At 42.2% G+C, this 23,440-nt stretch overlaps 1 protein-coding gene across 2 annotated transcripts; it reads right to left on the bottom strand.

The window, feature by feature from the left end:
* Positions 1-7,938: 7,938 nt before the first annotated feature.
* On the bottom strand, positions 7,939-21,121 carry LOC308477352 (uncharacterized protein). 2 transcript variants are annotated; one of them, XM_081005845.1, is made up of 14 exons: positions 20,832-21,121; positions 20,285-20,426; positions 18,983-19,148; positions 17,992-18,087; positions 16,995-17,137; positions 16,090-16,137; positions 14,487-14,605; positions 14,218-14,359; positions 12,821-12,986; positions 11,792-11,890; positions 11,384-11,494; positions 10,308-10,450; positions 9,909-9,956; positions 7,939-9,235 (listed from the first exon to the last, which is right to left on the bottom strand). In XM_081005845.1, the coding sequence occupies exons 2-14, from the start codon at positions 20,423-20,425 to the stop codon at positions 9,233-9,235; spliced, it is 1,425 nt and encodes a 474-aa protein (XP_080861971.1). In that variant the 5' UTR covers position 20,426; positions 20,832-21,121; the 3' UTR covers positions 7,939-9,232. The 2 variants fall into 2 exon arrangements, with proteins under 2 accessions (XP_080861971.1, XP_080861970.1); XM_081005844.1 differs by having other exon boundaries at positions 7,939-9,203; positions 20,832-21,117.
* Between the last annotated feature and the right edge of the window lie 2,319 nt (positions 21,122-23,440).

Here is a 23,440-nt window from a genome sequence, read left to right as displayed (position 1 = left end):
CTTTATTTTATATGCATCTAATATCAAAATGCAAGGACACCTATTGATTGGTAACTCAGAAATATGAAAAGGTCAAAGGTGATATGGGTGATGCATTTATTTTGTGTCTCTTGCACCAATTGATAATTACAATTTTTCCCGTTTCATTTCCTGTATATAATGCCCCTAGGAGTCCTACAGTAGTGGTGATGGGGAATATAAATAAAATATTTAAAAATGAATTATGCATTTCTACAATTCGAAGTAACAATGATAATAACATAGACATTTTAAATAAGTGAACTAGCAAATTCACAAGCTACGAATTCCAAAGTACTTTAACGAAATGGAAATGGAAATGGAAATGGAAATGCTTCCAATTAAGGTGCCTTAAATCTGTAGCCACTGCTGAATTCTTGAACGCATCCTCCCCGCAGAAATTAATTGTAGGATAAACGCTAGCGCTGTGCAACTGATCATTCTGAATACCAAATAATGAACTCATTTGATTTGTGCCAGACCTGAATTTGGTAGACAAAGCTTTGTGCAAACTGAATCACTTAAATATGGAGCAATCTGTTATGATCCAGATCTCAGAATGGTCTCCAAAGTGTTGCAGTTATTAATTACACCACCATACAGTGGTACCTGGGGTTACATACGCTTCAGGTTACATATGCTTCAGGTTATAGACTCCGCTAACCCACAAACAGTACCTCGGGTTAAGAACTGTGCTTCAGGATGAGAACAGAAATCGCATGGCGGCGGTGCGGTGGCAGCGGGAGGCCCCATTAGCTAAAGTGGTGCTTCAGGTTAAGAACAGTTTCAGGTTAAGAACGGACCTCCGGAATGCATTGAGTACGTAACCAGAGGTACCACTGGATAAGGAAAATACAAGGGACAGGTGACAGGGGATAGAGAGCTATACTTTGTTCACTGAGAACTCTACTTTCCAATCCAGGGCTAGAATCTCACCCAACACTCTTCAAACACAAGGCTGGGGAGTGGGCTGTGGTAGTGGTGGTGGGAGACACAGCTGCCTTCTATGCCTGTCTATTTGTGTGTGTGTGTGTGTGTGTGTTTTCCTGTAAGTCCTGGGAGTATGTACACAATCCAGGAAAAAAATGTATGATGTCAAAAACTTTGGTCAGTGTTGCATGAGGGAGGGTGAAGTAGGTTTTTGAAGTCAAGTAAATGCAAGCAGAATAAACATGGTATTATCATCATCATCATCATCATCATCATTATCATTTATTAAATTTATGCCACTCTTCATCCAACAATTGCATAAAAACACAAAATGCATAACATATGACATCACCACACTTTAACATGCATTGAAAAATACCTACCACCAACTTTACCACTTTTTAGATGCTCCGACAGTGAGGGAAAAGACAGGTGAAGTATTGTGAGGCTTTGCTAATATAATTAAGAGTGTTAATAATTAAACACTCTTGTGAATCCACTCCCTGACCATGAATTGCACTGCAGAATACTTCATTTCTTTCTGGTGCAATGTTTTATTGGCACTGGCATGCAGCATTCTAGGTTGCCTAGTACATACACATCAATTCTGCAATTCTGTTATGGCTAATTCTGCATGTTTTTCCCTTCTGATGTAATGAGCAGGTAGGAGATGGATCACTGGATGAGAGAAGGTAAATACCTATTGTCTGCCTTGTAACCTGGAATTTTTTTTACATCTTACAATAGAATTGTAGAGTTGGAAGGGACCCCAAGGGTCAACTCTAGTTCAGGCCCCTGCAATACAGGAATCCTGCCCGCAGCTGTCCAACCATGGATGGGCTTGAACCACCAATCTTCTGGCTAACAGGCAGACACCTGGGAATAATGTGTTCGCAATTACCAGATTCTGTCAGCATGCCAGTTGCGTCCAGTGGTCCTTTACCTTTTCTTTTTTTAACCTCGCTGCAGTTTCCCATTAGCAAAAGTCGTCTGAAATGATAATGGAGAGTAAAAATAAGCTGAAATTAGGGGTGGTATTCAATGCTAGTCCTACTCTGAGTAGAGCCAAGGGCATGACTAACTTGTGTTCACTCATTTCAGTGAGTCTATTCTGGGTAGGCCTGATGTTATTACACTGGTACCTCGGGTTAAGAACTTAATTCGTTCCGGAGGTCCGTTCTTAACCTGAAATTGTTCTTAACCTGAAGCACCACTTTAGTTAATGGGGCCCATAGCTGTCAACTTACAGATTTGAAAATAAGGGACCAGCAGCCTTGAAAATAAGGGACCTGCAGCCTCACCTGTTCCAGGCACTCCAGTCTTCCTGTCCTCCTGCAGTCTGGTCAAACTCATGCTGGTAGCTTCGAGAACACTGTCCAACCAACTTTGTAACCAGAGGTTCAACTGAATAGAATATGAATCACATGCACCACAAGGCCTATGCAGTCTCAACTAAAATGGCTCCCCGGCCTGGCTTTGCACTGCAAAGTTTGCAGCAGCACGTGCAACAAAATGGCGCCCAGCATTCAAAAAACCCCTCAGCTTGCATTAACTAGCCACACACAAGGCATGCAAGCTCCACCCCCCAGTTGTTCTTAGACTTCTTATTGGGTGAGCAACACAGCCAAGCAACACAGTTGGAGCCTCCCTCCTCCCTGGCCGGCAGGGAGGGAGGGAGAGGAGCTGCTTCCTTTGAAATTTAAGGGACATCATTTAAGGGACATTTAAGGGACATCCATCAATAAGGGACAGCAGCGGGACATGGCGCTGGAATAAGGGACTGTCCCTTCAAATAAGGGACACTTGACAGCTATGATGGGGCCTCCTGCTGCCGCCGCGCTGCTGCTGCATGATTTCTGTTCTCATCCTGAAGCAAAGTTCTTAACCCGAGGTACTATTTCTGGGTTAGAGGAGTCTGTAACCTGAAGCGTATATAACCTGAAGCGTATGTAACCCGAGGTACCACTGTATTATTCTTCCACTGCTGTGGACAAATATCCTTACATCCAACTTTATTAAACTAAATTTCCATCGAAAAACAAATGATCAGCAGCAGGATGTGTAACTGTTTGGGCATTTGCTGAAGAAGTTATCAGCAACTGGAGGCTTATATGTGTGTAGGATAGTCAGATTAAAAAAAAAACAACAGATGTGGTTTGATATGCCATAACATGCACAAGCTCAGAGAATGATATGCATCACTTCAAAAAGTTGGAATGAGACTAGCAAGCTTTCTACACAAAAAAACACCTGAGTGGAAGAAGTCCTTCCCTGTAATGAGGAAAAGGCGAAAGGGGGAGAGAGAGAGAATGTGTTAAGTTTACTGTAATCACTGTTTTGCAAAACTGCAAAGGGGTGGAACGAAACTAGCAGACTTTCTATACAAACATCTCTTGCAGGAAGTGTCATCAGGAAACAGACAAAGCTCAAGGAACAGAAGGAATGCTTTTCAGCTTTCACTACTGCTTTTCATATGGGGACTAGAGAATGCAATGGGGACTAGAGAATGCAATTGTAGGTCAGCCAGTGATATTGTACGTGCCTTTATGCATGCAAGATGCAGTCATGAATGTGCTGGCTTTCTGTTATAATGCAGATCACCTGTTCTAAGGTCTGGAAAGAAAATATTATATATGCACAACAGCCTTTTTCGAATAGCAGGAGTATTAAAGCCATTCTGCTACCTTCCTACAGTTATCCAATAATATAGTCAGGAAATACAGAAAAGGTCGTTAAAATAAAGAAGCTAGTTTTGCACATCCTAACAGGCTCATGCAAAAAATTAACTAGTGAAGCTTTTTCAGGCATTAACCTAAATGGTAGGAGTAGCTTCACTTCACCTGCTTAATTTCTTTTCAGCCACAGAAGTAGGGACCCCCCCCCCAAAAGGCATCAGCATTAGAACACACTACAGTCCTCCCAACTTCAGATACCGAATACATGTGTGAGTGCAAGTAATTGAAAATCTGGGAAATAGGGTGTGGGGAAGTCTTCTCAGCTTTCTCACTGGCTGAAGAATGTGTCAATACAGCCGTGAATCCATTTACATGCTAGTACCCTGACTGTGAGGGATGCGGGTGGCACTGTGGGTTAAACCACAGAGCTTAGGACTTGCTGATTAGAAGGTTGGTGGTTCGAATCCCCACAACGGGGTGAGCTCCCGTTGCTCGGTCCCTGCTCCTGCCAACCTAGCAGTTCGAAAGCACATCAAAGTGCAAGTAGATAAATAGGTACCGCTCCGGTGGGAAGGTAAACGGCGTTTCCATGCGCTGCTCTGGTTCGCCAGAAGCTGGCCACATGACCCAGATGTGCTGGGCCCAGGGGTAACCCGAGTAACATGGTCCAGGTCCAGTCCCGAATCCAAGGGTTCCGCAAGGAGTCAGTCCGACAGGGCATGAGGCAGGAAACCAGGCAAGGTCAGGCACAGGATCACAGGCAGGTTCTGGCAAACAGCAATGTTACTCTCGCAACCTGGGGTGGGATCCAGCAGCCTTTTATCTCTGTTGGGGTAATGACCAGTCCTGATCCCCCAGTGACTCCCCTCCCTATCTCGCCCAAAGGCAAGCACTCCTCCTGTGAGTACTCAGGTCTCTTCTTCTCTCAGACCCCAGTCTCTGCAGCTTGGGAGATGTTGGCAGGTTACTAGACCCAGAGGCCGCCTCAGCCTCTCCTGACCCAACTGGTAGTAGAGCAGCTGTAAGTGATTGCCCAGCTGAAGGCAACAAGGTAATCCCCGCATCTGGAGCCAAGGCAGGCTCAGGCCCCTGACTCGGCCCAGCTGGTGCTTGTTGCAGGGGAACCTGTGCAGACTGGGGCTCTCCAGAATCAAGCCCCAGACTAGGTTCAGCTGCTGCCCGAGGCAAAGGATCCGTTGCGGACTGAGACTCCTCTGGCTCCGAGTCTGACCCCGAGTCCCAGGCCATCACACCAGAAGTTGTACGCCAGCTCCCTCGGCCAGTAAAGTGAGATGAGCGCCGCAACCCCAGAGTCGTCCGTGACTGGACCTAATGGTCAGGGGTCCCTTTACCTTTACCCTGAGTGTGAACAAACAGAAGAGGCTGAATCTGCAGCCAGTGATAACTGTGTCCCATTCTTTCCATCACAGTCAAATGATTTGACAAGCACCAGTATGTCAATCTTGTCTGTGTCAAGCTTCTTCAGCAAGTTCTTCTATAGTGGGATCATTTACAGTACTGACAAACCAGCACTGTAAGACAGATAAAGTGAGAGAGATTAAAGACTTAGGAATTAGTACTGTATCATGATTCCCAAGGATGTAGCACCTTAGACACATACAGTGGTACCTTGATTCTCAGACGACTTGGTACTCAAACAACTTGGAACCCAAACATTGCAAACCCGGAGTAAGTGTTCCGGTTTGCAAACTTTTTCCGAAAGCCAAACGTGCTCCGTTTTGAGTGTTACGCTTCCGATTTGAGAGCCACACTTCCATTCTGAGTGCCTGGGATCATCTGTATGTAAAGCGGAGACTGTACCACAGAAGTGTGGCCTTTCCCTTTCCTGTAGTTGTCCTCTATCTCTGTAGAACCACTCAAAGAAAAAATATCCCTCCCAAATGGTGGTGAGAGAATATGCATAGCTAAAGGTATGATACATTTGCACTTAGAATGTGTGGCACAGCACTATTATGTGGAATATATTCTTTTGTTGCACGCATCCCATGACAGAATAGTTCTTGTTTCTCCGCCATCTTTTATTTTAAATCATTCCGTACAGTTGAAATATCAGATCAAATTATGCTGGGTAGATCACATCAATAACTGTTATTGTCCTTGAGATTTAAGCCTACACCAGTGCCAGCCAAGCTCAAGTTTGCCCTTCAACATCCTACACACCAAGTCGCCACAAGAGGAGTTGTGAGGAAGATGAAGATATGGAGTTATATCCATCTAAACAGAGAGAGCAACATCTGGGTATCAGCTGATTAGACATTGATGATTTTATTTTAAGTCACTTCTTACACCCAAAACACACTAAAGTCATATGGCTGAATAGCTGTGATACTGAAGCACGTATTTGGAAGTGATGCTATTTTTTGGTACTCTGAAAAATTCATGCAGAGCTAAGCTCCACTTATTGGGCTGCATCCATGATTCTCTCTCTGCTAGATCAAGGGATCTTGCTGTAATGGACTGCTGAGTTTTAATGTTGCCTAACAGAGGAATCCAACCCAACAGCTGTACTAGTGGAAACTTGTTGTGCAACTGATTCTGCAATCTGTTTTACCGCAAAGTTACCAGCATCTTGCTTATGCATTTGCTTGCACAACAGCATCCTACCGTTGGAACCCAAACACTGCAAACTCGGAAGTAAATGTTCCGGTTTGCAAACTTGGTTCAGAAGCTGAACATGCTTCGTTTTGAGTGTTATGCTTCTGATTTGAGTGTTACGCTTCTGATTTGAGTTCCACAAGTGGTGTAGGAAGGGGGGTGCAGTGGGTGTAGACCGCCCTGGGTGTCATCATTGAGGGGGGTGACAAAATGGCAAAAATATGTGTTTTTAAAATAAAACAAATTGGGCTCACAACACTTTTTTGAAAAAAACATAATATGTATTGAAACTTTTTAGTTCAGTCAACAAACACAACAAAACTGAACTTGACGCTGTGTAGTGGATGTGTATGTGTATGTTGACTTGTTTAGGTTAATTAATTGTCAGATGAAGTTATTAAACTTGTTTTAAATTTTTTTTTTAAAGTGTAATGTTCGGCTTCCAAAAAAAGTTCACAAACTGGAACACTTACTTCTGGGGTTACAGTGTTAAATTGTGTTTAACTGTATTTAAATTGCTTATATGTTTAAACGGAGTTATATGTTTAACTCTAAAAGGGTGTGGAGGCAGTGTCGTCTAGGGAGAAGGGGTGTGGCTGGGGAACGTCCAGAGGGCCAGATTGAAAGGCATAGAGGGCGACAGTCAGTCCCCTGGCATCAAGTTCCCCATCCATTGTCTAAATTGAGGGGAAATACCTCCTTGGGGCAAAGTGTGAGTAACATCCAGGCAAAACTGAGATTAGCTGAAGAATGGAAGCACCTTTCAGTGATGCTGAATTTAGCGTAAATTGTATCATAAGACTTTCTCACATCCCAGAGAGTGAGCCAGTGTAGCCTGTTTATTCTGCTTGCGTTTACTTGTCTTCAAATGTCAACATCACCTCTCCACATGCAACACTGAGAAAAGCTTTTAAGACAACACATTCTTGTCCCTGGACTGTGTATAGTCATGCACTCACAGGTCTTGTGGATAAACAAGACAAACTACTAATAATGATCTTCTCTGTTCCTCCAGAAACATAATTTGTTGATTATAACGTGCCTAATAATGCTAGCACTCATACGTGGTTGGTACATAGTTGTTGTTTTTTCAGTAGATGGGAGCCACTATTTAATGTATTGTTGGTCAAACCTTTTACCCTTTTTAATAGTTGTATCCTCTCTTTGATTCCAGCTGCTCTTTCCTATGGAGAAGAAAAGTGACCCGTGGCTTCTCAGCTTTCTGCCACAGCCTGCTCTCCATGACACTGTTTCAGTGAGGCTGCTGAAATTGGATGGGTAGCCTCTTCCAAAGGCAAGCAGCATGGTTCCAACAGAGGGTGGCAAAGCTGGAGCAGTCCAAAGTGAGGAGGAAACCCTCACATAGGAAAGAGAATAGAAGGCTGCAGCTTTGCATGGTGGTGTGGTGAGTTTTGTCGTGACCCACCTGATGTGTCCTCACAACCCAGCTGTGGGTCCTGATGACCCAGCTGTGGGTCCTTCAACCTGTGGGTTGAAGACATAAGGTGTAGATTAAGCTGCAGAAGGTGGTACATAAGAGCATGCCTTGGGCTCATATTGTTATGACCCAGTTTGGGGGTCAGAACTGGATTGTGAACTTTAAAACAACAGCATTGCTGTGTGTGCCAAGGTGATCAGGCCTCAGACACACAATCCAGGATCTCTCTCTGCAAGGAAGTATATAGAAAAATAGCCAGACTAAAGTTGAAAAGCTTTATTTCCTGATCAAACATTTACAGACTGGGCATCCTTTCTGTTGTGGAGATTTTCCCTGGAAAAGGGTAAATAAAAATTGGAGTGAAGGAGTCATCCTATCTAAGCAGACTAACCCTAATCCATACACATACCAAAGATGGAGTGATACTTATACATACAAAGGATCCCGGCCAGTGATCCTTGCAACAAGCAAAAATAGAAAAAGACTGAGGCATGAGAAGGTATTGCAGACACATTTTCCACTATGGACAAGGCCAGCCCATCCATGAGGCGGCAGGATCCACAGGCGTAGCAGATCCCAATGTTTCACCTTCTTCCCTGGCCAGGGGGTGGGGGGCACCATTTGGTGGTTTGCCACAGGTGTCGAAATGTCTAGCACTGGTCCTGTCTATAGAGGTTTGCTGGGTAGCCTTCTCTCAAATGGCACTGAGACAGAAGTTTTACATGGACAAAGATGGGAAGCAAAATCCTCTCCAACAGGATCCAGAATGCCATAATGTTGCAAAAGCAGCAAAATGCGTTGCCCAAATCCAGGGTTGTCCTAATGTTGTCCTCTCCTCCTTTCATGAGGCCAGTGCAAGCAGCAAAGTCCAGATTTGCTTGCCTCAGAGTTCCAGCTTGATTCTTCACACCTCTCATTTACCAGCCCCAAGCTCAGTTCTTTGTTCTTAGCCCGTGGAAACAAACAAAAAACCCCTCCCAATGCATACACATATACACATCCTTTCAATTATGCTGTCACTAAACAGTTGCTAAGGACATTTTGGCTTGGTATCAAGGTTACTGCTAAGTTTTCAGTCTATCTGGGTCATAGACACTTAACTTTAAAATGAAAGCATTTTAAGAGGTTTTAAAAACAGCAAGCAAGTTAGCACTTTTTGGGATGGATGGCTCACAAGTGTGAAGAGGGAACGTAAGTAATTGCTTACAGAATAGAAAACACTTCCCCAAATTTATTTTCAAATTTATCTTCCACTACTTTTCCATCTACTGAAATTTCCAAACCCTAAAGGGAGAAGATATTATAACATTCACTTTGAAAAAATGGAGATCATTGCTTGATTTAGTTCTATTTTACCATCGCCTGTCAACAACCAACTTTGCATTCTAAAGATGTCTGCTAATGTGACATGAAGTGAACTGCTTTTTCTCAACAATCTTCCTGAAAAGATCTGGGACATGAATTGCAGTGTATCAGTGACCTCTCTCCTTACAGCACACACAGCACACAGCACACAGGTCATCTGGCTGAAATGGAGAAGAAAAAACAACTCCTGTCACTGTGAAAAATAAAATTACCGAAAGCATAAGAGAGTGTGTAAGAGAGAGACAGAGGTTGTAATATGTGGTATTTCTTGTCAATATTCCCCGAAAGGAGGTTTAAAAATACTTTAATAAAGAATATTCAGTTGGCAGGTATATCAACATCATCAAAACATGTAATGGAGTGGGGAAGAAAAAATAATTTGAAACAGACTTTCTTATTTTGGCTTCAACTGATAACCTCTAGTAGTTTCCTTTAAATGTGATCCTTCCTCTTTTCTCAATTCAATTTTTTTTGTGGAAACGAAAGGCGCAGGAAGCTAACGCATGCAACGTTTCTTGGGCCCTAAGGTGAGGGTGTGTAATTAAGTGTGCCCTTGTAAATGCTCTCACCACTGATAGACTGCCATTGGTAGCACTAGTAATGGCCATGGTTGGCATTTCAGCTTCTGAGTAAAGAGGATCTCTCTGTTACCTGTTTTGGATTTCCTCCCCTCATATGTTGCATGTGTGAAGCCCATCCATGAGGTCAGGTCAAGCCATTTGCCTTGGGCAGGACATCTGACTGCCTAACCCACTGTTGTGCAACAGGGAGGCACAGAAATATCTTAAGGAATAATGTGTGTGCATGTGTGTGCCATATATGTGGAAAACACAACCATCTGGTAAGAATGTCTAGTAATTATTTACCTTCTGCATTCTGGAGGATTCTGGTTGTGGCTTCAGTATTTCTCCCCACTGAAACAATCACATGTATTGGGTTAACTCTGAGGCACTCAAAATGAACACAAAATAAATTAGAGCCATAAGTAGCACCTTACTATAAATCATTGTTTAAAAGTCGGTAGGAGGACATGTCATTCTGCCAGGACACTTTGCTACTGATCTTAAGGTGGCCATACTTGAATAATGTTTTTTTCATGCAACAACTGTGTATGAAAATTATTCACACGTGATGCAGGATATTATACCAGTCATAAGAATACAATGTGTGGATAACTGGAAAGCCTTGATGTTATCACCTGAAATTCTTTGGCATTACAAGTAAAAACTGATTTTTTAACAGATTTTTATACGTGAACTGCATACCTTGATTAATGCTTCTAAGGAAATCCCACCATAGCGGATACATCTTCTCCAGCCTTCTGAACTTTTATATCCTCCTTTAGCCTTAAATTCTGATGGTGTGAACCATTTTCCATCGGAACCCTTGATACATTTCTGTGACTCTCCTATGACAAACAGATAAATCACATCAATGTGACTCACTTATCCCATCTGGCAAATTTCACTGAAGAGAGAAAGAAATTCTGCCAATAGGAGATTGTTTTCCAATATGTACTTAGGAAAAAAAGATATGAACAAAGATTGTGTCATGAACTAGGGCTGTGCACCAGAGTTGGCCAAGTCTTGGGCCCAAACTGTCATATTAGGAGGGATTCTGGCATCAGACAAATTAGATACCAACAAACACAGATCACTAGAGGTCACGTTGGATGGCCCAGAGCAATCGGTGGTTGTCAAGGGGTGGGGCATTAGGCAGAAAGGAGAGGTGGACATCATGCAGGAAAATCACAATAAAAGACCCTGATTTACCCTGACTTCTGGGATTAGGAAGGAGCCTGCTACCTGAGCCTGCTTCCTTGGAGAAGCCACTTGCAAAGGAGCAAGATTAGCACCTCGGTTGAGCAGTTATTCAGTGGAAGCACCTATCCTGTGTGCTGCAGGGAACTCCTTTGCTGGAGGCTTCCCGGCAGAGAAACTGCTTGCAAAGCAATAGCACAGACCAGGCAGGATTGGAGTCTCTGTAAGCAGCATAAATGCTGGGTGGGGTGGGAGTCCCAGTGTTGATCCAAGGTGGGTAAACCTGACACCCTCCTCCCAAATGAGAGCTATGGGGCAGATCAGAGGGGCACAGCCCTAGAATGAATGCTGGAAAGGAATTTCAGCACAGGGCTTAAGCAGGGCTTCTCCAACATCTCCTTTGCACTTGGACACGGAGAAAAGGCCAAGAGGCTCCTTCTTCTCAAAGCCAGGCATTCTGGAGAACATGGCCAGGCCTTGTGCTATTGCACAACCAAAATACTTTCATCTGCTGTTGGTATCACATTCCTTTAGCAGATGCAATCCCATGTATAATTATATTATTCCAACACAATGGTTACCTGCTGTGAATCTATTCTTATAGAAAACACCTTTATTTTTTCCACAGCGTACTTTCAGTGTTCGGACCTTGACACTCAAATCTTGTATTTCATTATTCTGCATGCCTTTTCCTAGATGAAATCAAGAAATGTATGTCAGCTGTCGCAATACCCATGTTTTGGCCTTCCAGAGAATGACAGTGGTCTTGCCAGATTATGGATCCTGCTAAGAGGATGTGGTACGAAGTGTGAATTCACGTCAGAGTGAAAACAAAACACTGTGACTGCCCCAAACCTTTGCAGGCACAAACTCACTGAAAGCAAGATTACATGTGACTGTCCTGATAGCTTTATTAGCACAAATAATCAAGAATGCAGTAGTGAAACAGGATGCTCTGTCCCTCATTTACGGACTTTTGTTGAACTCACTTTGTTGCTCCCCAGGGGACGCAGGCTTCTTCATTTCTCCCTGGAGTACTTTGCTGCTCCCAGGTACTGCGGCAGAACTATTCTGAGCCTGCTGGAGAACTGAAGAGGACACGTGTTAGGAAAACAAGGGCATTGCCACCTTATTGTTAAATTAAATGGCTAAAATGAATTGTAAATTATTTGAAGCTTATAAAAGAGCTGAGAGCCTCAAGTAAAGTTCAGGTGTAAGGTTGGCACAATCTTAACAGTGTGCTTGGTTTGATTTCTTCTAAGTTGGCATCACCAGCTATACTAGTAAAAGGATACTGTGTGCCCTTAGAGGACGATGCTTGATCTGGCAAGTGCTATTTTCTGAACTACTGAGAGACCCAGGTAGCAGCTCTTCAGAACTCTACTTTGGCCCAGGGCCTCTTATTAGTGACATCTACTTCAATCCACTCTTATAATAAGCTACTTATCCATCTCAAGTATAAACTCTTTCCAGGGACATTACTTATCACACACACTAGTTGCTCTGTGACACATAACCTATAAAAGAATATTAACAGCATTAACAAAAAGCAACCAAAAAGTAAACTAATCACTGTTAAGTTCATGCACACACTCTCCACACCCCAATAACTGATAATCTTTCACTCTATTCAGCTCATAAAAATATACATACATTAGTTGGTAAAAACTACAGACATTCCTAGACATTAATTCTTAGTATTGACTTTACTGAGTTTTGAATATTCTGGTTCATGTTTAATTATTTTAGGGTACTCATTTTACTTTGCAAACCACCTTGCTATTCTTCACAATAAAAGGCAATCTATTGGAAAAAGTAAACAAAATACATTATTATTATTATTATTATTATTATTATCCCAGGACTCAGGCAGAGGGCTGAGGCAAAGTGAATGCATGGCTTCTACGGGATTTTGTGGCCCAAAGACTGACTGACTACCGTTTCTCAGTAAATGCTGATGACTTTTCTATCTTTAAGGCTTATTTGATTGGTTTAGCACAGCCAACAAGATAACTTACCATTTTCTAGGCTTTCGTATAATGGCTGTAAATTTTGATATCCTTCCAGGTTCTCCTTGCAGAAGATCTCCTCTATTGCTAACACATTGGTCTGAATGCTCTCAAGGACATCGCATACCACTTTAGAAATATCATTTGGTTTTGCAGCTACCTTATCACACCAATTCTAGAAAGAAACAATACAAGCGACTTTTTAAACACATTTAGAGGGAAAATGCAAAGTAGCTTTTCCATTTCTCACCAGATCTAACAGCAGATTACTGGATGGTTATCCCAGCACAATCAAAGGAAGCAAAAATTGTCAAGGCAGTTTTATCTTCCTTTGCCAGATTCAAATACCCTGCACACTTAGCATCCCTCAGACCAGCTAATGTCCTTTTTATCAATGCCAGAGAAAGCCTCAAGGCATTTGGCCACTTGTTCTTCAGAAACAAGCCACAATCGGCTGCTGTAATGGGGTTTGTCTTCTTTGTTTTTTCCTGTGGCTCACATCCCCCACTAACTAGTAAGGAAGTAGCTGTCTTATTACAAAACAATTTCAGAAATAGACTGGAAAGAGAAGTTGCTGAATTACAACTTATTACCAAACTTAAAACCATGGAGAGATCTGGTCTGAATAGAGACATTGGATTCTTATCTCATTATACATGATAAAGCTATTTTCAGCCATCTCACGGCTTGCTTTTTCCTGTAAGACCAATTGCAGTCGTTAACAGTCGTCAACAGGTTTACCACACCTATCAGCCAATCACCCATTCCCACCACCCTTCTGAGTAATACCCCTCCCCACCCTCTCACTATATATAAGGGTCTGGTGACTTCTGTTTCAGTGTATCTGAAGAAGTGTGCATGCACACGAAAGCTCATACCAATACAAACTTAGTTGGTCTCTAAGGTGCTACTGGAAGGGGGAAAAATTATTTTGTTTTGACTATGGCAGACCAACACGGCTACCTACCTGTAACTGACTTGTAAGGTTTCTCCTTCCGTGCAATGTTTTTTGTTGTTATTAGAATATTTTTATACCAACTGCTCCTAAAGAAACTCAGGAGTGATGAGTGGAGGCTACTCCCTGAATCCTGTGGGGAAGGTTAGGCTGGGAGAGTGCAAATGGCCTATGTTCACCCAGTGAACTTCATCATAGAATCATAAAGTTGGAAGGGACCTGAGGATCATCTAGTCCAACCCTGACTGAGTGGAGTTGGAGTCCAGATCTTTGCATCCAAGTCTGGCTCCCTGTTGACCATACTGCACTGCCTCTCATGCTGTGCTCCACCTATAACCCAGAAAACCTTTCTGGTTGTAGGGACAAAGATTTCACACTCTTACTTTAGCTGGACTTCACATGTCCAGGTGGGATTTTAAAAAAAAATTAATTCAATGCCTATAATAATCACCTTAAAATCTTTTTCGGAGATTCTTTTCTTGTCTCGCAGGAGATAGAGGAAAGGGAAAGTATCTTTGATTGCCAAAGAAATCTGTACTTTATGGGCTCTGAACCACCGAAAAATTTCATCTGAAGTACCTGGAGCAGACATGCTATAAACAAAGCAAGAAGTATCAGAACACAAAAAAGTCAATGAAAGCAATAAATGACATGGCTATTTAAAGAAGTATTTCGAGCACAAAGATCACCTTAATACAGAAATTGAAGTGGAGAAACTACCTTTTCTCAGCAGATATTTTCGGAATATGACAATCTTCATCAAAGCATCTGGGAAATGAACTGCAGCATATCCGTGAATCTTCTTTCTTACTTACAATACATACATCATCATGTTCAGACTGAAGAGGAAAAAACAGTCACTGTAAAAAATAAATTTATCAAAATGCATGGGGGGGGTGAGTTTTAATACGTGGTGTTTCTTGTACACCACCTTGTGAGGGCAAAAGCCCTGAATTGTGGTTTAAAAGGATATTCAGCCGGCAGACACATCATCATTATCAAAATAAACAATGGTGTGGAAAAGAATATTCTTTTTGAAAACAGATTTTGTTATTTTTAATGCAACAAATATCCTCTGGTAGTATTCTTTAAATTTATTCAGTTTATTACATGATATATACTCAGCATATTCCTATTTTCTCAGTTTCGTACATATGAGACAACCTGAAGAGCAGGAAGCTAACACAGGTAACATTTATTGGACCCTAAAATAAGCAGAGAGAGTGTTTAGATAAGATTCCCTTGTAAAATGACTCACTATTGATTAGACTACCACTGGTAACACTAATAAATGGCCATGACTGACTTTTCAGGTTCTGCCCCTGTTTTATTTATTTTTTATTCCGCAGCTGTGTGCAAAGGATCGCCCTGCTGCTACCGCAGCCGCGAGTGGAGGGTCAAGGGGTTTTGGCAGTGGGATGAGACAACCCACCTGCCAATAATGTTTTGACATAATGACATCATGTGGATTGTCCCATCTGCCTGCCAAAGTTGGCCTGCATGGAGAGGCCAGATAAAAATGGCCAGAAAGGTACCCCATTACAGTCGTACCTTGGTTCTCGAAAGCCTTGTGACTTGAACATTTTGGCTCCTGAACGCTGCAAACCTGGAAGTGAGTGTTCCGGTTTGAGAACATTTTTTGGAAGCCAAACGTCTGACATGGTTTCCGCTGCTTCCGATTGAGTGCAGAGAGCTCCTATAGCCAATTGGTTTTCAAATGTTTTTGGAAGTCGAACAGACTTCCAGAACAGATTCCATTTGAGAACCAAGGGTACGACTGTACTTAACTTAAAGCATAGCTTACTTCTTTGGCAGTGTGAGCAGTTGTAGTGGAAATTTCAAAGAAACTGTGAGCAGGATCCCTGCCTTAGACTAAGATTGCACTCTCGTGTCATGTCTCAATAAGAGTGTTGTAATAAATCATTGGCTAAGGGATTGAGCCCTCGTTGTCATCATTGGCACTAGATTTTGTCCTTCATGTGTGCCACCATCATTTTGTGGGGCAGGCAAGCTGGACAAAGAGCCTCCCACCACTATGCCTATTGAATTGCAAATCTCACTCACACATGAAGCTTGGGGGGGGGGGCAGACAAGGCTATATGCATTCAAAAGAGGAAACAAAGCTACTTAGGTTAAGTATTGATGCAAGTTGTTTTGTTTTTCTTTGTTATATATTATGTTTTGTATTGCCTTATTTAAATGTAAATTGTGGTACAACCATTTTGGGTGAGGGGAAGTTGGGTAATATCTAAGTACATAAGTGAATAAATAAACTGCGCACATGCCAGTTTAAATCTAGTAAAACTGTTAAGGAAATGTTTACCATCATTGTCCTGTTGGGATTTTGTGGTGGCTCAGGTAGCTGTCCCCTCTGAAATAAACATCACATTTATTAGGTTTACTCTGAGGCATAATCAGAATCACAAAACATCACCTGAATTTAGGAAGTGAACTCATAATAAATTACACACCTTACTATGGATATATGTTTATAATCTAGTAGGAGAATATTTCATTCCGCTGGGAAATTCTGCTGCTAACCTTAAAGTTGCCATCCTTGAACAATGATATGTAAAAGTTCGTTCCCATGTGAAACTGCTGAATTACATTCATTTGAGCCTGAAGAGAAACAGTGGTTTCTTAGCCCACTGCAGATGTTAATTGACTCAGTATTACTAAGGGCTCATCCACACTTCTTTGTCCCACTGCTTTCCCCAGGGAAAACCTGCTGCTTGGGTTGAATTGGAACAAATGGCAATTCATTTTCCTCTGACCTCACTGTCAGGTACAAGGAAGCTACCTTGCACGCCTCCCGTCAGCAAGGGTGGGGTTGGGATAACAGATAGTCAGGGAAAGTACACTTTGTGGTTTTTGATGAAGCACCTGAGCTCCGTCTGTTCCTCTTGCTCACTCTTTTTTCTTCTCCCTCTTTATTGCGTAAGGATGTTATGAAGGCAACTCCAGTAATATAGTGTAGAATCTGAAGCTATCATTGTGAATATCATCATTGTTGTCATCATCATCATACAGTATATAAATCTATTTATTTATCCCCCACCTTTTCCCCTAGAGGACTCAAGTCAGCTTAAAAATAACATACTCATTTTGAGAACAAAATGTGTGGATAATTATCTGTAAAACCTTAATGGTATCATCTGAAATTCCTTTAGAGTTGCAGGAAAGAAAATGAGGCATTAAAATTGCAGCTGTTACAAGTGAACGACATACCTTTATTAATGTGTCTAATGAAGTCGTCCCACATTGGATACTTCTCCTCCACCATTTCCACGGTTTACGTCCTCCTTCAATCTCAAATTGTGATGGTGTGAACCACTTTCCATTGGAACCCTCAATACTTTTTCTTGAAACTCCTTTGACAAAGAGAACAGGCTCATTAATGTTATGCACCTATATCAGGCATAGGCAACCTCAGCCTGCCAGATATTTTTTAGGACTACAACTCCCATGATCCCTAGTGAACAGGACTAGTGGTCAGGGATGATGGGAAATGTAGTCCCAAAAAACATCTGGCACACCGAGGTTGCCTATGCCTGACCTATCCCATTCAGCAGACTTCACTGAAGAGAGAAAGAAGCCGAGATGGTGGTGTGGAAGTCGGAAAGAAACTTCAGGCTGATCACGGCTAATGCCAAACTTCAGGGCCCCTCAGAATGAACCAGCCCATCACCACAGCTAGACTCCCTGCCACCTGCTTTCCTCCCTGTCCCTCTTGTACACGGTCACAGTAAATTCTTTCTATATTTTTTGAAAAAATGGGAGCAATCGCCAATTACTTTTCATTCAGATTTATGGGTTGTGATAACTGCCACGTATAAATGTAGATTAATGCATTAATGATAAAGAGAATCAACATGGCACTGTTCTGTTACAAAAGCAAAACATTTAAAGCTAAATAAAATCATTTAATCATGCATTAATAAATAGGGAAAGATTTCAAAAGCACTGAACATCCCATTGTGGTACTGATAGAATTATTTTAGGCTTGCCCAGGTCCACAGGATACTGTGGAATATAATTAAAGAGCTTTATAGGATATTAGTATTCGAAGTATTCCCAGAAAATAAAAGATACTCACATACCACCCACATTGAGGCATCCTCCTCCCAACACCACACATTTATGCAAACACCATTTTAAAAATTTGCTGTTGGTATCGCATCCCTTAAACAGATATAATTATACATTTACTCTTCCAAATGATTACCTGTTGCAAATATATCCACATGTAAAATGCCTTGTGCTGTTCCACAGGTTACGGGCAGTGTTGTACCCTGGAAATCCAGACTTTGCTCTTGTGTCCCTTTTCCAAGATGAAATGAAGAAACGGATGTCAAAGGTTACAGTTCCCATATTTTGGGCTGGCAACAAATGACAGCAGTCCTAAGGCAACCTGCTCACTGTCATCTCTGGAAGCTTTCTAATCATTATGTGTCTTACGACAACTCAAAAGAGGACCTACTAGTCGTGCTGCATCCAGAAAATGTGCATTTTATGGGGGCTTTACTGAACTTTGAATATTCTGGTTTATGTTTTATTGTTATTTTAGCAAACTGGTTTTACAGTATTTTGTAAACCGCATTGTTATATTTCACAATAAACATCAGTCTATCAATAATTTTCAATACATAAATTAATGCACAAGTATGTAATTTGTTGGGACGCAGGTGGCGCTGTGGGTTAAACCACAGAGCCTAGGACTTGCCGATCAGAAGGTCGGCGGTTCGAATCCCCAAGACGGGGTGAGCTCCCGTTGCTCGGTCCCTGCTCCTGCCAACCTAGCAGTTCGAAACCACGTCAAAGTGCAAGTAGATAAATAGGTACCGCTCCGGCGGGAAGGTAAACGGTGTTTTTGTGTGCTGCTCTGGTTCGCCAGAAGCGACTTAGTCATGCTGGCCACGTGACCCGGAAGCTGTACACCGGCTCCCTTGGCCAATAAAGCGAGATGAGCGCCGCAACCCCAGAGTCGGTCATGACTGGACCTAATGGTCAGGGGTTCCTTTACCTTTTTATGTCATTTGTGGTGGCAGGCAGAGGACTGAAACAGTGAATGCATGGCTGGGAAAAGACATGAACAGGGCTTTGCGGCTCAAACACAGACTATACCATTCCTCAAATCCAAATGAATTTGTTTCTTTTTAGCTATATATCTTTAAGGCTCAACTGGTAGGTTTAGTCCCCAATACAAGATGATTTACCATTTCCTAGGCTTTCATATAGTGGCCGTAAGTCTTGATATGCTGCCAGGTTACTGCTGCAGAAGATTTCCTCTATTGCTGACAGATTGCCCTGAATCCTCTCAAGGACAGCGGATACCACTCTTTGAATATCATTTGGATTTGCAGTTACCCAATCTTGCAAATACTAGAAAGAAACAGGGTTTTAAAATCTCTGTCTTCAAAATATCTTTTAGACTGAAAATACAGAGTAACTTTCCCATTTCCCACCAGATCTAACAGCAGATTATTTGGATAATCATCCCAGCACAATCAAAGGAAGCAGAAATTGTCAATGTAATTTTATCCTCCTTTGCCAAGTTCAAATACTTTGCGCAGCTTACATGTCGCTGAACACTAACATCCTATCCTATGTCTATTACCAATGCCTATTATCAATGGCAGAGGAAGACTCAAGGCCACTTTTTCAGAAACAAGCCACAACATGGATGGAATCGTAGAATCAGCACCAAGGGCCTTCTGGCAGTTTCCTCACTGCAAGAAGTGAGATTACAGGGAACCAGGCAGAGGGCCTTCTCGGTAGCAGTGCCTGCCCTGTGCCTGCCCTCCCATCAGATGTCAAGGAAATAAACAACTATCCAACTTTTAGAAGACATCTGAAGGCAGCCCTGTTTAGGGAACTTTTTAATGTTAAATGCTGTATTGTGTTTTGGGGAGTGGCTGGGGAAACCTAGCCAGATGGGCGGGGTATAAATAATAAATTATAATTATTATTATTATTGAATTGCGCAATTGGAAAGGGCCCTGAGAATGATTGAGTCCAACCCTCTGCAATGGATGAATATGCAGCTGTCCTGTGCGGGGATCAAACCTGCAGTCTTGGTGTTATCAGCACCATGTTCTAACCAATTTAGCTATCCAGGCTGCTGCTATTTCATTTCATTTCACTTTTAATTTGTATACCATCTTTCTATATACACAAGACAGTTTACTATATGAAGAAACAACAAAATATACAAGGGCACACATAACAATCCGGTGCAAAACAAAGAAGTCATAATAAAAATGTGACTTAAAATAAATATCTCATATCAAATAAAGGAATATGAGATAATCATTTAGAATAAAGCACGACACTCCCAACGTATCAACAAATAATAATTAAACAGAAATTCACTCTCAACGATAGCAATAAATATTACTAAATTATAATCAATTAAAAACAGCAAATTTACAATGCATTAAAAATTACGTTAAAAAATTGAATTGAGCAAAAAAGTAGGAATTTAAGCAGAAAATAATTGCCTCAGATACAATAGTCACCTGAAAATCTTCTTCAGAGATTATATTCTTGTCTCGCAGGCCACAGAGAAAAGGAAACGGGTCTCTAATTGCAAGAGAAATCTCCATTTTATGGGTTCTGAACCACTCCAAAATTTCAGCTGAAGTACCTGGAGCAGACATACTACAAACAACAAAAAACTATGTTTTAAAGACCTTGGAAATCATGTTTTTTTAAACAAGCAAGATTAAGCATCATCTAGCGTTTATCTAGAATGATTCCGTTTCCAAAAATGAGAAACCCTATCATGGAATCCTTAGGTTTAGATCAGGCTGTGGAATTAATTGTGTTGCGATTTCCTCTTTCCACTTCGATGCAGCTTTAGGTGTTCCTTGCGAATAACACCAACCCGGGTTAATTTATCCTGGTCTTCTTCTGCATTTAATCTGAATACCCACCTGTTGCAGAAGTGGGGTCCCTCCGGAGCCTGTTGCTCTTTTGCGAGAGGGAGTCTAGCGCAGAAGGGAAGCGTGTTTCCCATGGACAGCCTTTTGCTTGTGGAGGAGATCAACCTGTCCCTTGACTTACCTTTCTGCTTTGACTGAGCGGAGGTGGGGCTGTGAAGAACGGACTGAAGAAAGCAGGAGGAGGAATTCCCCGTCCAGAAGAGCGAGAGAAAATGAAACGAAATTCAAAGTCTTCCTCGGGCGAGACGGCGGGGCTCCCGTCGAGCACTGGCGCTGCCTGCTCTGAGCTGCGCTTAGGGAGAAGTGAGGAACTCTGCCCGTTTCATGGAAAGGAAATCATCACGGACACAGACACAGAAATCAGAAAAGAAAACCGAAACTGGAGGAACGCTTGATGATAAACCATGAGTTTTCCCCCTGCCCCTGTGAATAAGATATTTCTCACGATAAAAGAAATATTACTCTTGTCAGTCTCTGACTTGAGAGGCCCCTCCCGTTCTCCATCACAGATCATGACCACAGCCTGCAGGTAAGGACTTGTGTGGGATCCAGTCCAGGGATTTCTGACTAGTTCCTTCAGTGCCTCTGAATGACTGTGGGTGATCTCTATGGTGTGAACTTAAAGCGATGGTTGAGCAGAGCCATTAATACACACACACACACACACACACACACACACACCACCCTATACCCGAAAAGATCATCATAAAAACCACAGTATACTGGTATATAACCAAAACAAAAACAACAACCCAATAACACCCCTCCACAAGAAAGAGCCACGTTTTAAAAGGGTATAAGATGTCAATCAGGCAAAGGCCTGGTTAAAAAGGAACTTTTTTGCCTGGCACCTAAAGGTGCGTAATGAAGGCACCAGGTGAACTTCCCTGGGGAGAGCATTCCACAGATGGGGAGACACTGCATGAGTTTGAGAAAGGAATGGCATCAATTTGAGAAAAGCGTGGCAGGGATGGGGGAACTCTTTTCAGTCATTGAGCTGCATTCCCTGCTAGACAAACCTTTCAGGGACCGGATGCGTTGGTTGGAGAGGCCAGAAGGAAAAGTTGGTGGAGCAATATATACGTGAATTTACTTGCACACTCCTTTCTATCATCCAAGCAGGGAAGAAGCATTATCAGAGTTCGAGGACACATTGCAGCTAGGCAGAAACACTCAAGGAGTGTGCAATGGAGGGCTGTGTTAAAGTTATATGCAGTGCTATTTTTCTAGAAAAAGAGGGGCCAGAACTCACAATGAATGCCTTTCTTCTTCTCTTATAATGGCAATGGTGCCCACCTGAGAATTCTAGCGAGTTCTGTCTGAAAAAAGCCCTGGCTATATGTTTAAAGTCTGTTGTGGGTTGTTGTTTCTTTGTATGGGGACAGAACTGGTGTTTATCCACTGGGTGTGGTGGTGACTGCATCTGGAGCTATAAGCCTCCTGATTTAACAGGAGGTCTGAAATCTGAGCACCTGCCTATGTAGATATGTAACTAGGGCTGCTTAGAACACAGAGAGAGACACAGGTGCTGTGAGATGCCAGCATTCAGAGAACGGAGAGAGGTGCATTTTGAATTTAGCGATAAAAACTATGTTTAAGTTCTCTCTGGGATGAGGATTAGAGAAAGAATGTTTTAAAGAACTGAACCACTGCTAGTTCTTTTTGTTACTTTGTAACATTTAGGTCTTTAAGACTAAAGAGCAATAATGTTTTTAAAAGTTTTTTTCCTACACAAGAGTCCAGACTTCCAATGTACAACACTAAAAGGGTGTGGAGGCAGTGTCATCTAGGGAGAAGGGTGTGGCTGGGGAAAGTCCAGAGGGCCAGACTGAAAGGCATAGAGGGCCACAACCAGTCCCCTGGCCTCTATCCGTTGTCCAAATTGAGGGGAAATACCTCCTTGGGGCAAAGTGTGAATGAGATCCAGGCAAAACTGAGATTAGCTGAAGAATGGAAGCACCTTTCAGTGATGCAGAATTCTTGACTTAGCATAAATTGTATCATAATACTTTCTCACATCCCAGAGAGTGAGCCAATGTAGCCTGTTTATTCTGCTTGCGTTTACTTGTCTTCAAATGTCAACGTCACCTCTCCACATGCAACATTGCCAAAAGCTTTTAAGACCACACATTCTTGTCCCTGGACTGTGTATAGTCATGCACTCACAAGTCTTATGGATACACAAGACAAACTACTAATAATGTTCTTCTTTGTTCCTCCAGGAACATAATTTGTTGTTTATAAAGTGCCTAATAATGCTAGCATCTCATCACATATGTGGTTGGTACATAGTTTTTTTCAGTAGATGGGAGCCACTATTTCATGTCTTGTTGGTCAAACCTTTTACCCTTTTTAATAGTTGTATCCTCTCTTTGATTCCAGCTGCTTTTTCCTATGGAGAAGAAAAGTGACCTGTGGCTTCTCAGCATGCTCTCCATGACACTGTTTCAGTGAGGAAACTCAGGAGCGATGAGTGCAGGCTACTCCCAGAAAGCTGTGAGGAAGGTTAGGCTGGGAGAGTGCAAATGGCCTGTGCTCACCCAGTGAACTTCATTACAGATACCATAGAATCATAAAGTTGGAAGGGACCCTGAGGATCATCTAGTCCAACCCTGACTGAGTGAAGTTGGGGTCCAGGTCTTTGCATCCAAGTCTGGCACCCTGTTCACCATACTGCACTGCCTCTCATGCTGTGCTCCACCTATAACCCAGAAAACCATTCTGGTTGCA

This window comes from Podarcis pityusensis, assembly GCF_964106645.2.
Source record: "Podarcis pityusensis genome assembly, chromosome: 5".
Classification (NCBI taxonomy): domain Eukaryota; kingdom Metazoa; phylum Chordata; class Lepidosauria; order Squamata; family Lacertidae; genus Podarcis; species Podarcis pityusensis.
Note: the sequence above shows the minus strand (reverse complement) of the source record. Positions and strands in the feature narration are given on the sequence as shown.